The sequence below is a fragment of the Pygocentrus nattereri genome, chromosome 18 (genome assembly GCF_015220715.1).
Source record: "Pygocentrus nattereri isolate fPygNat1 chromosome 18, fPygNat1.pri, whole genome shotgun sequence".
NCBI classification, from domain to species: domain Eukaryota; kingdom Metazoa; phylum Chordata; class Actinopteri; order Characiformes; family Serrasalmidae; genus Pygocentrus; species Pygocentrus nattereri.
Window position 1 is genome coordinate 17,293,265 of NC_051228.1, and position 13,752 is coordinate 17,307,016.

Consider the following 13,752-nt stretch of genomic DNA (forward strand, 5'->3'; position numbering starts at 1 on the left):
CGCCAGTGGCCAATTTGCCAATCCTGGTGTTCTCTGGTAAATGCCAAGCGTCCTGCACGGTGTTGGGCTGTGAGCACAACCCCCATTTGTGGACGTCGGGCCCTCATACCATCCTCATGGAGTCGGTTTCTAACCGTTTGTGCAGACACATGCACATTTGTGGCCTGCTGGAGGTCATTTTGCAGGGCTCTGGCAGTGCTCCTCCTATTCCTCCTTGCACAAAGGCAGAGGTAGCGGTCCTGCTGCTGGGTTGTTGCCCTCCTACGGCCTCCTCCATGTCTCCTGGTGTACTGGCCTGTCTCCTGGTGTACTGGCCTGTCTCCTGGTAGCGCCTCCAGTCTCTGGACACTACGCTGACAGACACAGCAAACCTTCTTGCCACAGCTCGCATTGATGGGCCATCCTGGATGAGCTGCACTACCTGAGCCACTTGTGTGGGTTATAGAGTCCGTCTCATGCTACCATGAGTGTGAAAGCACCACCAACATTCAAAAGTGACCAAAACATCAGCCAGAAAGCAGAAAGGTACTGAGAAGTGGTCTGTGGTCCCCACCTGCAGAACCACTCCTTTATTGAGTGTGTCTTGCTAATTGCCAATAATTTCCACTTGTTGTCTATTCCATTTGCACAACAGCTGTGAAATTGATTGTCAATCAGTGTTGCTTCCTAAGTGGACAGTTTGATTTCACAGAAATTTGATTTACTTGGAGTTATATTGTGTTGTTTAAGTGTTCCCTTTATTTTTTTGAGCAGTGTATTTATATTTCATATATGCATGGATGCTCTTGTGCACATACACAACGCACATTCATATTCAAATGTGTTTGTTTTATGTGTTATGCCAATGCTAACACTTAAGTTATTTGATGTTTGTTTTATGTCATTATTATGTTGTACATGTTTTGTATTTTTAGTATATTGTGTAATTTTATTGTTATTTAGGTGGATGCTTCATATAAGCCTATTAGGTTTTTTGTCTTTCCTTACGCTGTATGTTATGTTAGCCTATTTGTGTATATTTTAAATTGTGCAAAATAAATTAAAACAAAAAAAACTAAAAACTTTACACAGCAACATCTGTCTGAGCTTCTCCATCCATACACCAACACCTGTCTAAGATTCTACATCTGTACAGCAAGATCTGTCTGAGCTTCTCCATCTAGACAGCAACATCTGTGTGAGCCTGTCCATCTATACACCAACATTTGTCTGTGCTTCACTATTTGTACATCTGTCTGAGCTTCTCCATCCATACACAAACATCTGTCTGAGTTTCTTCATCTTTACACCAACATCTGTCTGAGCTTCTCCATCCATACACCAACATCTGTCTGAGCTTCTACTTCCCTACACCAACATCTGTCTGAGCTTCTCAATCTGTATAACAACATCTGCATGAGCTTCTCAATCATTACACCAACATCTTCATTATTATTATTATTGTTGTTGTTGTTGTTGTTGTTGTTGTTGTTGTTGTTATTATTGTTATTGTTATTATTATTATTAGTCATCTGAAGCAGCTTCTGAATGGACCCTAACTGGACACCCCTACCTCCATGCGTTTAATGCCACCGACTCCTCTCCCACCATAATACGAGGCATCCACTGTTGGCCAGTTCTTTTTTGGATATCCATCTTCCTCTTCATCCTTCAGAGACACATTCCCCAGAGTTAAAAGCTCAGTAAATAAAGCTCATTATTCTGAGTAATACTTTTAAAGTGCACACATTTTCTTTGTTCTCTTTCATCCTCATCTTAAGAGCATGCAGTCAAAAGATGAGCCGATCAAGATGCTACTGAGGAGAACATGCTATACCAGTCAAAAGTTCAGACACATGCTCATAGAACAGTTTTATACTGTGTTTATTGCAATAACAACAGTGAAGACATCAGATTGAGAAATAACGTGTAGAATAAAGATGAGCATGAGTGCTTATAACTTGAGTGCGTATTCGGCTAATAAATTACTACTCACATATTGTAAATTAATTGTGTGGCCGCTGAACTAAAGCAGTGCTGCTAGGCTAGTTTTTCAGCTCAGTGTGGCCATGAACTATATTCAAAATTGTGCATACACTCCCAAAAATTAAAGTTCCTATAAGATTCTTGGCTTGGCTTATACAGACACATCTCATCTACTACAATGTATAAAGAACAATATATTGAAAGGTTATTTAGGCAACCAATAGTGGTTCTTCTATGACGTCACTGCAGAGAACCCTTTTATACATTTTCACCACTGATATAGAAAATCTATTTAGTCTTTAAGTCAAGAATGTCTCTAACTTGTCACCCAATTTTAGTCAAAAATGGTGTACCCAAAGTAAGCGGGTGCTGTTCCCATATACTTTGGTCTACAGTCACGATCTTGGTCTCATTTGAAAGGAAATATTCTCAACCAACAGAACATGAATGTTACAGAGTAACAGAGACTAGAATGGAAGAGTTTATGTCCCCCTGATTCTACAATGATCTCTGACTCTTGACGTGTTATTGGACCACATGATTTGGATTATTATGTCTGTATGGAGAGCGGCAGGCTTTGAAGGTGAGAACACACAGATTTGCTAGTGTTTGCTCATTTGGTGCTTATAATGCAAATGAGGTGAGTGTAATTGCTGTGAATAACGGATCATAAAACAGTTTGTGGGAATCCTGAGATTTCAAACTTTCTCACTGTGTACTGCATCACTGCATAGCTGGACAATTTGATAAAAAAGGAAACAAATGCTTCAGTGGGAGTGGTACCACAATAGTGATCTAGAAAAGGCTAAAACTGTGAATATCATTCAAACAAGAAGTTTGTAGGTTTATAATGTCTTTCTACTGGAACTCTCAGTTTTCAGCCACATGCTCTACTCCCTGATCTCTTCAATCATTACCATTGACAGAAGCTCTGTAAAAGGTCATTTTGTCCTCATTATTTGCCCTCATAATGATCCTCATCCATCCACTCTTTGTGATTTAATAGTCAGTATGTGAAAAAAAGTGATGGAAACGCATCTTGTGCTGCTGAACTCAGCACATGCAGATGGATAGAGTGGTAAAAGTGTAAAAGAGTGCTGAAAATTGCCCTCAAGAGAAGATTAGAGCTAAAAACCTGAGTAAATTGATCTTTGGGGCTAATGCTCTGGTCTCCTCTCTGATATTTTTTTTCCTTTTTCTCCTCCACTCCTTGCTCCGAGCCTGCAGCCTCAGGAGTTTCCTGTTAGAAGATCTGGCAACCCATCCACTGTTTAAAAGAGTCTGCGGATTATTAAATCAAAATTCCAAATTCCAGCAATGGCCCTAAACTGCCTCATAAGCAAGCAGTTGTTTCCTCAAACCCTTATTACATCATTGTTATCTGTGCCAAAAAATGACAGAGAGGAGAAAAATGCTACATCTGGATCTCTTCTTGGCAGATATTAAACAAATATGACCTTCTGTTGGTCGTAATGTTAGGTGTGATTTAAAAGAATAAATAAATAAAATAAGAAAATATCTTCTCACTCTTTTTCCTTTTTCTCTCTCAGCACGACTGCCATGGCGACAGTGAACTCACCTGAGAAAACTGAACTGGGTGAGCTGAGGCTAATCGTCAAGTAATAATTCTGACATGAGACTAAGATCATAAAATGAAATGAAACCCCCTCAGCAGAAGCACCATTTTAGGAGAAGAGAAGATAAAAAAAAACATTTCGGACTGTCTTAAAGTCCAGTATGTGTAAAATGCCAAAACCACAGAAAGTAGCTTTTAACTTTTTAGAGTATAGAGATTTTGAGTTTTAAATTTTTGAGTTCTGGTGTACTTGACATTCTAAAGTTTAAAAGTTTTAATGTTGGAATTTCAAATATTTCAGGAAATTGAGCCTTGGAGTTCTAAACTTTCAGGAATTTCCATTTTGGAATTCCAGAGTTTCAGCATTCTGAGTTTTGGAGTTTTCAAATTTCAGGGTTTTAAGGTTCGGAGGCTTAGAGTTCCAGAGCTTCAGGATTTCAAGGTTTGAAATTCCAAAGATACAGGATTTTGAAGTTTGGAGTGCCTTGGGGTTTCAAAATTTCAGGTTTTGAGATTTGGTGTTCTAGAGTTTAAGGATTTTATGTTTTGGAGTACCAACATTTCAGGAATTTTTTATGTTTTTGGAGTTCCACAGCTTCAACTTTGCAAGGTTTTTGAGCTTTGGATTCCAAAGTTTAGAGATTTAGTGTTTCAGAGTTTTGCATTTTAGAGTTTCGAGGCTATGACTCTTATTCACATAGTTTCAGAATTTTGAGCTCTGGAGTTTGAAGGTTGTGACTTTTACTTTGAGTTTTGGGATTTCAGGGCTTTGAGTTGGCTGCAGGCTGTGCCGTGATGTTTGTGTGAACTCTTACCGAGCTCTCCTCCAGCACAGGTGGTGGTGGCTCATGGATGACCTGTTGGGAGAACAACCGTTTTTTGAAAGTCTGCTTTCATGTGCGTCTGCTAAGAGAATACAAAAAAAAGTCTGACAAAATAATCACATCATCTAAATTAGTTTGTGCTATTTTCATAGTTTGAAACTGTGTAATGAAATTTCAAAGATATTTCTCATTGTATTTCTGTTTTCTGTGGGGAATGAAGTGTATTTCAGTGTAGCATCTAACACAGGCCTGCAGAAACTCCAACATATGAACATCAGTTAATCTGTTTTGAGTACAACTTTAAGTATTTCAGCTGTTTAACAAACTGATATCTAAAATGCACAGACATGGCAAACATCACCTAGAGTTAGATATCCAACTGAAATCAGCTGAAAGTTCTTGTGGGATGCTTTTTACTTTCTCACAGAAACAAATTCAAGGTCAAAAAATTAATTCAGCTACTTTAAGATCACAGATTATTGGGTTGTGCAGCAGTGGAACTGCAATCTCTGGAGTGATGGCGCTCCATTCAATACCTTTGGGATGAGTTGGAGTGATCTGACCATCCAACATCAGTGACTGACCTCACTAATGCTCAAACAATTCCTCACAGCAATGTTCCAACATCTAGAAGCCTCACCAGAAGGTAGAGGCTGTTACTGCACCACAAGCTCACTATTAACACCCTTCATTTCAGAAGAAATGCGGACGTCTGCAGACTCCTGGACATACAGTATATATCATACATTAAGATTTAGGTTCTGATCACAGTGTTTCAGGGAGTTGATATCACTGACCACTGAACAGCAGAGAGGCCAGAACCACCAAAGCAGAGCCATGGCCAGCAGTAACAACAGGATGAGCAGAGCAATGGCCAGAACTGTCCCGTCCACCTGAAGAACAGAGAACACACACAGATACACTCTGCAAAAAAACACACACTCGAGAACATTTCTACTGACTGCAGAACTATTAGACTGATATTTCAACAACAACAACAACAAAAAAATCTAACTCAGTTTCTCCTTAAACTCAAATGTAGTCAATGGGCTAAAGTAAGGCTGAAATCAGGCTTCAAGGCAGCCGCTGCTGTTTTTACTTATGTGACTTTTACCTGGGATAAGAAAGCCCTTTTACCTGAAGCAGGAAGCCATTTTTCCTAGCGTTAGAAGCCCTTTTACTCAGGCTAAGAAACTATTACACCTTGGGTAAGTTCTTTTTACCTGGGGTAAGAAAAAACTCTTTTACCTGATTTTAGAAGTCCTTTTACTTGGGGTTAGAATAGCTTCTACCTTCTATGGTAGAAGCCCTCCTACTTAGGGTAATAAGCCCTTTTACCTGGTGTTAGAAGCCCTTTTTACCAAGTATTAGAAGGTCTTTTCAGTTGTGTTAGAAGCCCTTTTACCTTGGGTAAGAAGCTCTTTTACTTGGCATTGGAAGCCTTTTTACCTGGTGTTAGAAGCTCTTTTTACATGGGCTAAGAAGCTGTTTTACCTGAGGTAGGAACCCCTTTTATCTTGTGTTATAGAAGCCCTTTTAACTGGTGTTAGAAAAACTTTTACCTGGGGTCAGGAAGCTCTTTTACCTGCCATTGGAAGCCCTTTTACCTGATGTTAGAAATAATTTTACTTGAGGTAAAAAGTCCTTTTACCTGGTGTTAGAAGTCCTTTTATCAGGTATTAGAAGCTCTTTTCTTTGTTTTAGAAGCCCTTTTACCTAGTGTTAGAAGCTCTTTTACCTTGTGTTAGAAGCCCTTTTACCTGGGGTAAAACATTTTTTTACCTGGTTTTAGCAGTCCTTAACCTGGGATAAGAAATCCTTTTACCTGTTACTATGGACGTCCTTTTACCTGTTGTTAGAAACAGTTTAACTGGTGTTAAAAGACTTTTTTACCTGGGTTAAGTTCTTTTACCTGGTGTTAGAAGCCCTTTTATCTAGTGTTAGAAGTTCCTTTTGCCTGGTGTTAGAAGTCCTTTTACTTGAGGTAAGAATGCCTTTTATCTACTGGCCCACTCCACCTACCTGGGGTAAAAAGCCCGTCTAATTGGGAAAGCCTTCTACACTGGGTAAGAAGCCACTGTACCTGAGCTAAGGATTACCTAGGGTTTTGAAGGGGGGCATTTTTCCTGTGACTGGGGGAACTTCTTACTCAAGGGTTAAAAACTTTAAATTCTATTTTTTTAAGAGATAAGCTCCAAGAATGCAGTGATCCCGATTTTAGATTCACTAAATGTGTCGAGATAAGGTTTGGCCCATCATTTGATCAAAAGAGACAGTTAGCACCATGCTAACTGGTGGAGGATAAGCTTCCATTACTTGTTAGCTTCATTCATTTAGCTTCAGTGCTAAAACTGAAGAAGCAAACTTCACCAAACATATTTTGGCTGATCGGCTACATTTGGGGATAAGGGAGGAAGATTGATGTAAATTTGATTGTTTTAATTCATCATATTTTAGTGGTTTCATTGCAAAACTACATCTGCGCTGAGAAGGCTGGAGTGGATTATATGAAGATACACAACTGCTCAAATGGCCAAAAACATATACATTCATACTGTTTTCTTTGATGTTTTCTCTTTAATCTTCACCATCTGCAACCCACCAGCATGCAGTCAGAGAAAAACACACAAACACCCCCACCCCCGCCCCCCGCACAGTTCAGTGTTTTCCCTGCTGAGGGGTCTAAAAAGCAACCCATGGAATAAATAAGATGTAGAATTAGCTGCACATTAGTTTAAGTGTAACGAGATCGCGGATACAAGTGGCCAAAATGAGCTTTCTCCGGGTCGCCGGGCTCTCTCTTAGAGATAGGGAGAGAAGCTTGGCGATTCAGGAGAGGCTCAGAGTAGAGCCACTGCTCCTCCACGTTGAGAGAAGCCAGTTGAGGTGGTTCAGGCATCTGGTAAAGATTGCCTCTGGACGCCTCCCTAGGGAGGTGTTCCAGACATGTCCAAAGGGGAGGAGACCCCGGGGAAGACCCAGGACATGTTGGAGGGATTATATCTCTCGATTGTCTTGGGAACGCCTCCCTCCGGAAGAGATGGAGGAGGTTGCAGGGGAGAGGGAGGCCTGGGCCTCTTTGCTTAGGCTGCTGCCCCCATGACCCGGACTCAGATAAACGGTTGAGGATGGATGGATGGATAGATAGTTTGAGTGTCCCTGTAAGAGCTTTTGTCCAGCTTCTGGACCATTCGCACTGAACTTCCTTCTTTTTTTCAATCAGTTCTCATGTTCAAGTCCATTTGTCACAGTCTGCACATTGTTCCTAGGAATGACCCAGGAATTGCATAGCCTAGTTGACTTAACTGCTTTCCGATGACTCTTTAATCTTGATGTTGACAGTGAACGTGATTAGTCTGATCACAAGATTATGACACTAACAACATGGATGCATCAGTGAAGATAGCAGGTGAGAAGGCTGGTGATTTCAGGCTCTGTGTCTCCAGATTCCTAAAGACTAGCAATGCAACCTTGGGTCCATTAGAAAGGGCGCATCATACTCTACTGACCTTTGGAGTCTGGTTATGTTTATATGCTCATTTTCCAATGATCTGCAAAGCTTCAAAGATCAGATATTGGTTTATTGATGACTACAATAAAAATCCCTGTGTGGTTGGAGAGGGAGCATAATGCAAAGTAATCATGTACAGTTTGACGTAAGGTACTCTGATTTTCACCAAGTTACAGTGCTCTAGAATTCTCTGACTCCATGGACCTCCACTGTGGGTCAGCGTCTTGGCAAGGCCACCTTGGGTGCACCTATGTTGGATACAATTTTGTGAGATTCCACAACCTGTCTCTCCAGTTCCCTAAAGGCCAGCAATGTGATCCAGGGCTTGTTAGAAAGAGTTCATCACTCTCTACTGACCAGTAGATTTGGCTTCATCACAGTTCTTTAAAGAGGCTTGTTGCAAAGTGTTCCCTTGTCCTGTGGTTTTATTCATGACGTCATGAGCGATTAGTCGATGCCGACTGACATTCATCACAAAACAGTCGACTTTAAAAAAACTGAAGTCGTGCAACCCCTAACATGAACCAGCACACAAGGAACTTGTTAGCTAGTGAGCTAAATCATCTGTGCTAAGGATTAGCTAGAGATATATGGAATTTATTGAATTTCTGAGCCTGATACTATAACTGATCATTTGCACCTCATTTGCCAATACAGATATCATAAACCACTAATTGTATTTCTAGTTAATTTAATTATGCATGATTTTATATACATATTTTAAAATATGTGGCACTCTTCTCAAAAGCCATCCATAAATATTCACATATTAATCATGCCTTCCTTTCATCACTGCCCAGAGGAGTCTTGGTTCCTCCAGTGGTTCTTCTTCATGCTCTTAGAAGTTTAAACTTTGGAGTCTTGGTTCCTCTCAGTGGTTCTTTTCATGCTCTTAGGGAGTTTCTCCTTTCTAATCTTGATTCCTGGTTCTTGTCATACTTCTAAGAAATTTTGTCTTGGTTCCTCTTGGTATTTTTTCTTATGCTTTTTCTTCCTCTTTGTGGTTTTTTAGATATTACTCTGACTTCTTGAATTACACTCATTAGGAGGCTTAGGATTGATCTACATTTCTGGATGAGCTGCTTTTGGATAGTTTGTACCTTGTATTGAACTGCACAGATGAAGCTTTAAGATAACTACAGAACACCCAGTACAGAACCCAACATGCAAGTTTCTGAACTCATATTCCTTATATTTCTAAATGTAGATTTATTGGTAGAATAAAAAAAATGTTTGATGCCCATCTTTAACCACTGAATTAAGTCAGAAGCTTTTAATAAAGTTTCAACCTACGTTTTCTATTTAGGTAGGATTAGGGGCATCATACTTGCCTTTCTGGGAACCACGTTATTGTAGAAAGCACCATACAAACATAAAACTGAGCTCAATGTTACAGCAGGGAAAACACAAAAGAGTGCAGGAGTTCTTCAGGGGTGGAGTCTAAGTCCCATGGAGTTTTAGAAAGCTCAGAGACGACGGCGTATACTGACTGTTAGCAGTGGGCAGACTGACGTTGGAGCTGAGCTAGTGGCCAGTAGGGTGGCAGTGCTGCGCTCTGTACTGCTACTGGTACTGGTAGCAGTACTTGTAGTGGTACTTGTAGTGGTAGTGCCCAGAGACGATACTGTACTCACACAGCGGACTGTGGTGATGGTGATAGAGCTGGAGATAAAGCTCAAACCGTTGTTCATACTGACATGAAGAGAGGCAGATCTGGGAACGGGGAGAAAGAAAGGAAACAAGAGAGCGGTAAGAAACTGATTTGTAAAGATGGTCTTTAAAGTAGGCAGCCACCTAAGGCCCCCCATGAGCCAAGGGTCCATGAAAACACAAATTAGGATTACTGTACATGATGAAGTTAAATGATCTATTCTGAAATATATTTCAAACGTTTTGCAAAACAGATATTTTCTGACTCCATTTTAATTCATTTTCATAAATCATGTTTTTTACTGTGCAATCAAACTGCTGTTAGGTCATTTTAAGTAAGGTGAAAGCAGAGAACTCAGGTCCTGTATGTCTTAGACTTGAACAAAGCCATTTAATGGACAAAAGTTTAATTTAAGGTCAATATTTAACATTCTTTATCATAAACCAGGCAGGTAAAGAGCTGATAACTGCAACACAAACAGCCATTAATGGTCAATACTGAACATCTATAAGATTAGAACTCTGAACATCCTAAGGCTGAATCTCAAGTGGCTCACTGCTCCCTATATAGTGCACTATGTGAATTATGAAATTTTGGCTTTTCCACCCAAATATTGACCTTCATGTCCAGTGTGAATTGTGCTTACGTTGCGGAATCCAAAGTGTTTCACTGTTAGACACTCTGTGCTCTGTTTAGATGCAGTAGCTGTTATTTTAAGACCTGGATGCTGGTCTTTGTACGGAGAAGTGAGCCGTTTGAGATTCTGCCTGAAACAGTTGGCGGCAGTGCTGCGTCACCTAACCTGAATACGCTTTGCGCTGATTGGCTAAACTGATTTATTAGGTTCTGCTGGAGAACAGCACTGGCATTTGACCTTGTCTGCTGTAAAACATGAACTTGCGATGCCCTGACAACAATAACAGCTTTACTGTCTAAATGTGTAGGTTCAGAATGTGCTATGAAAATCAGACAGATGTCTGAAAGCAAAGCAGAGAAACACAAAAACAGGGAAGAAAGCAAAAGTTTGTTGCTTCACTTCCAAAGCTAGCTTTGTTTAATTCAGTCAGAATAGAGCACTGCACAGGCTCAGCAGACCGAATATAATACTACACTGTTAAAAAGACGGTTCTTCAAGGGTTCTTTAGTGAAAAAACTGAATACTCACAGAATGTGAGTATTGCATGATTAAAGGGGTGTTTGCATAGTGGTTGCAAATGATTCCTCAGAATGAGGGAAAATGTGCTGTAGATGGTTCTGCATAGAACCAAAAAGGGTTCTTCTACACTTTTAAAAAGGATAGTTCTTTAAGGGTTGTTTCGTAAATGAAAATGGTTCTTTATAGGACCATGAACACTCAGAGGACCCTATGTATGAATACATGGTTCTTTGCATGGTGAAATAGCTCTTCAGATTGTTGGAGAATGTGTTGTAGATTGTTTTATGTAGAACCTTTTTGAAAAGGGTTCTGTAGAGCACCAAAAAGAGTCATGATGTCAAGCTTACAGTGATAGAAGAACCCTTTTCAAAAAGGTTTATACATAGAACCAGCTACAGCACATTATCCATCAATCTGAAGAACCATTTAGTCATGCAAAGGCTCCTTTCAGGGTTCAAGGTTTTATATAGAACCAGTTTCTGGACTAAAGATCCCTTGAAGAACCATCTTTTTAAGTGTGTAGTGTTAATGTTGGTAATAGCTCCAGTGTTGAAGCAGTTAAAAATTAATAGTCTTTAATTACAAGCCATTAATTACTTCCTGGAAAATGTTCTCACTACTCATTATTTCACTTTTACTTACTTTGTACCAAATCACACCATCTCACTATCTGATCATTTTGGTTGATTCAATCATATTTCTCAAAACAAGCTAAATGATCTGCCAACACAGTGAGATAATTTCACTTAATAAAATGACTTTCTTAAGTTAAGAATGTCTAGCATTGCTTACACTGATCTCAAAATGAGAAATGGGTCATTCTCTGTTTGGAGTAGGAAACCATGTCACAAAGGCTGTAAGGCTTAAAAAGATTCTTCAAATATTAGGCATAGCTTCAAAAGTCGATACGTACATTTACACAGTTAAGCTAAGATTAAATAATACTTTTCCCTAATGATTTCTCTGATTTTTCTTTTTTTATCCTGTTTCATAGTTGCTCTGCATATGAAAAACAACTCATCATACAACCATTACAATTTTCAAACCACTTTTAATACAAAACAATATTTTATAATAATACAAAATATTATAATAGGTTTAATTTAGGAATTTGTATAAAACAGATTCAGTGTTACTTTTTAAATGATTAACATTTTACTATGTTAAAAAATATGTATTTTATTTTGAAAAAAATCATTTGCCACAGAGACTTTGGTCAGTGGTGTTATCAGGTGTCTTATGTTACACTTTAACAGTAATTTCAGCTATTAAACTGCTTTCTTGGGTCAAGACTCATCAGAGAGGAAGCATCTTAAGGCATGAGTCCACATTTGCTCAATATATTTGATTAGTTTATTAATAATGTTGTTTATCAGGCAGCACATAACTTGCCACTGCTGTTATGTGCTTTAATGGCTGGCTAATTAAAATACTGCCAAATATAATTTTTATTATTGATTTTAAATAATTACATAAGGTTACCCTTCACACCAATGAGTTCGCCAATTTACAAAATCCTCAGTTTTAACCAGAATGTCACTGGAGCCACAGTCACTGGTGTTACACCATATTAATATAACACCAGTCACTCTAAAATATGTTTAGAATTAAGCTCTCCTTTTTGCATATATGATATGTAGGAGATGTTAATAGACATATTAAAATTGTTTAGTTTTGGCATGAAAGAAACATTTTCACTTTTTCCACTCCAAATGGAGATGGACCCAAGTATTAGATACGACTTGACCTGAGATGAGTTCACTTTCCAAGATATAATTAAGAGGTCTCCATAAAGTAGGTTCTGCATGACCTGTCAAATAATTTGGAGGCAGGACACATTTTGAAGCACCGTGGTCATTGTAGGTAAGCATCCAGGCTGATGCAGGGGGCTATTATGGCTGGCTGGGAGGGGCGAGCTTGGACGTTTATTGGCTGCTTTTAAAAGCGAACAGGAAAGCAACAAATAAGCTGCAAGTGAACTGCAGAGAAAAACACGCTAGTAATTATCACAAGCTGTAAAACACTTGAAGCTACAAAGCATACAGTAGATGACTTACACACAAAATCTTTGTGTTTGTCATGGCCTCATCTCTGTATTGGTTTATTACATTTATTTCAGCTGACTTGCGGATGTCTAATGGTGTAATTAGCTAATAATATAATGCTGACAAAGTAGGCGAGTATAGGGGGCATGACGTGGTTGAAAATGATGCTACATTTTGTGGCCAGGCGTGAACAAGGGTCATGGTAGATTTTGCAGGTTATGGCTGCTGTGATTAGTGGTTGAATTGGGCAAATGCAGGCATGAATAAAAACAGCTCTTCAAGAGTTCTTCAGCAAATAAAAAAAAGTGAAAACCATGAACACTTGAAGGGTTTTTTGCATTTTGAAATGGCTCTTCAGCTTGATGGAGAATGTGTTGTACATGGTTCTTTATAGAACCTTTTTGAAAATGGTTCTATATAACACTATAAAGCATTCTTCTATTGTCTACAAGCTTGACATTGTAACAATAGCAGAACTCATTTCGGTGCTATGTAGAACCATATACAGCACAATTTCTTGCAATCTGAAGAACAATTTTACCGTGCAAAGAACCATTTAAGTATGCAGATGGATCTTTGAGTGTTAATGGTTCCACAACCCTAATTCCAATGAAGTTGGGACGTTGTGTAAAACATAAATAAAAACAGAATACGATGATTTGCAAATCCTTTTCAACCTGTATTCAGTTGAATACACTACAAAGACAAGATATTTAATGTTCAAACGGATAAACTTTATTGTTTTTTGCAAATATTCACTCATTTTGAATTTGATGCTTGCAACACGTTCCAAAGAAGTTGGGACAGGGGCATGTTTACCACTGTGTTACATCACCTTTCCTTTTAACACCATTCAATAAGTGTTTGAGAACTGAGGACACTAATTTTTGAAGCTTTGTAGGTGGAATTCTTTTCTATTCTTGCTTGATGTACAACTTGCTCAACAGTCCGGGGTCTCCGTTGTCGTATTTTGTGCTTTATAATGTGCCACACATTTTCAATGGGAGACAGGTCTGGACTGCAG

The 13,752-nt window shown here is 39.0% G+C and overlaps 1 protein-coding gene across 2 annotated transcripts in view; it reads right to left on the reverse strand.

Moving 5' to 3' along the window:
- The window catches only part of antxr1b (ANTXR cell adhesion molecule 1b), a 102,777-nt gene that overhangs the window by 46,352 nt on the left and 42,673 nt on the right, over positions 1-13,752 (reverse strand). The window contains exons 12-15 of one of the 2 annotated variants that reach the window (XM_037546935.1): positions 9,367-9,589; positions 5,163-5,258; positions 4,357-4,398; positions 1,553-1,648 (exon numbers count right to left, since the gene is read on the reverse strand). In XM_037546935.1, coding sequence (XP_037402832.1) covers positions 1,553-1,648; positions 4,357-4,398; positions 5,163-5,258; positions 9,367-9,589 — 457 coding nt within the window. The remainder of the gene's footprint in view (positions 1-1,552; positions 1,649-4,356; positions 4,399-5,162; positions 5,259-9,366; positions 9,590-13,752) is intronic. The other variant, XM_017718878.2, reaches the window with a different exon arrangement.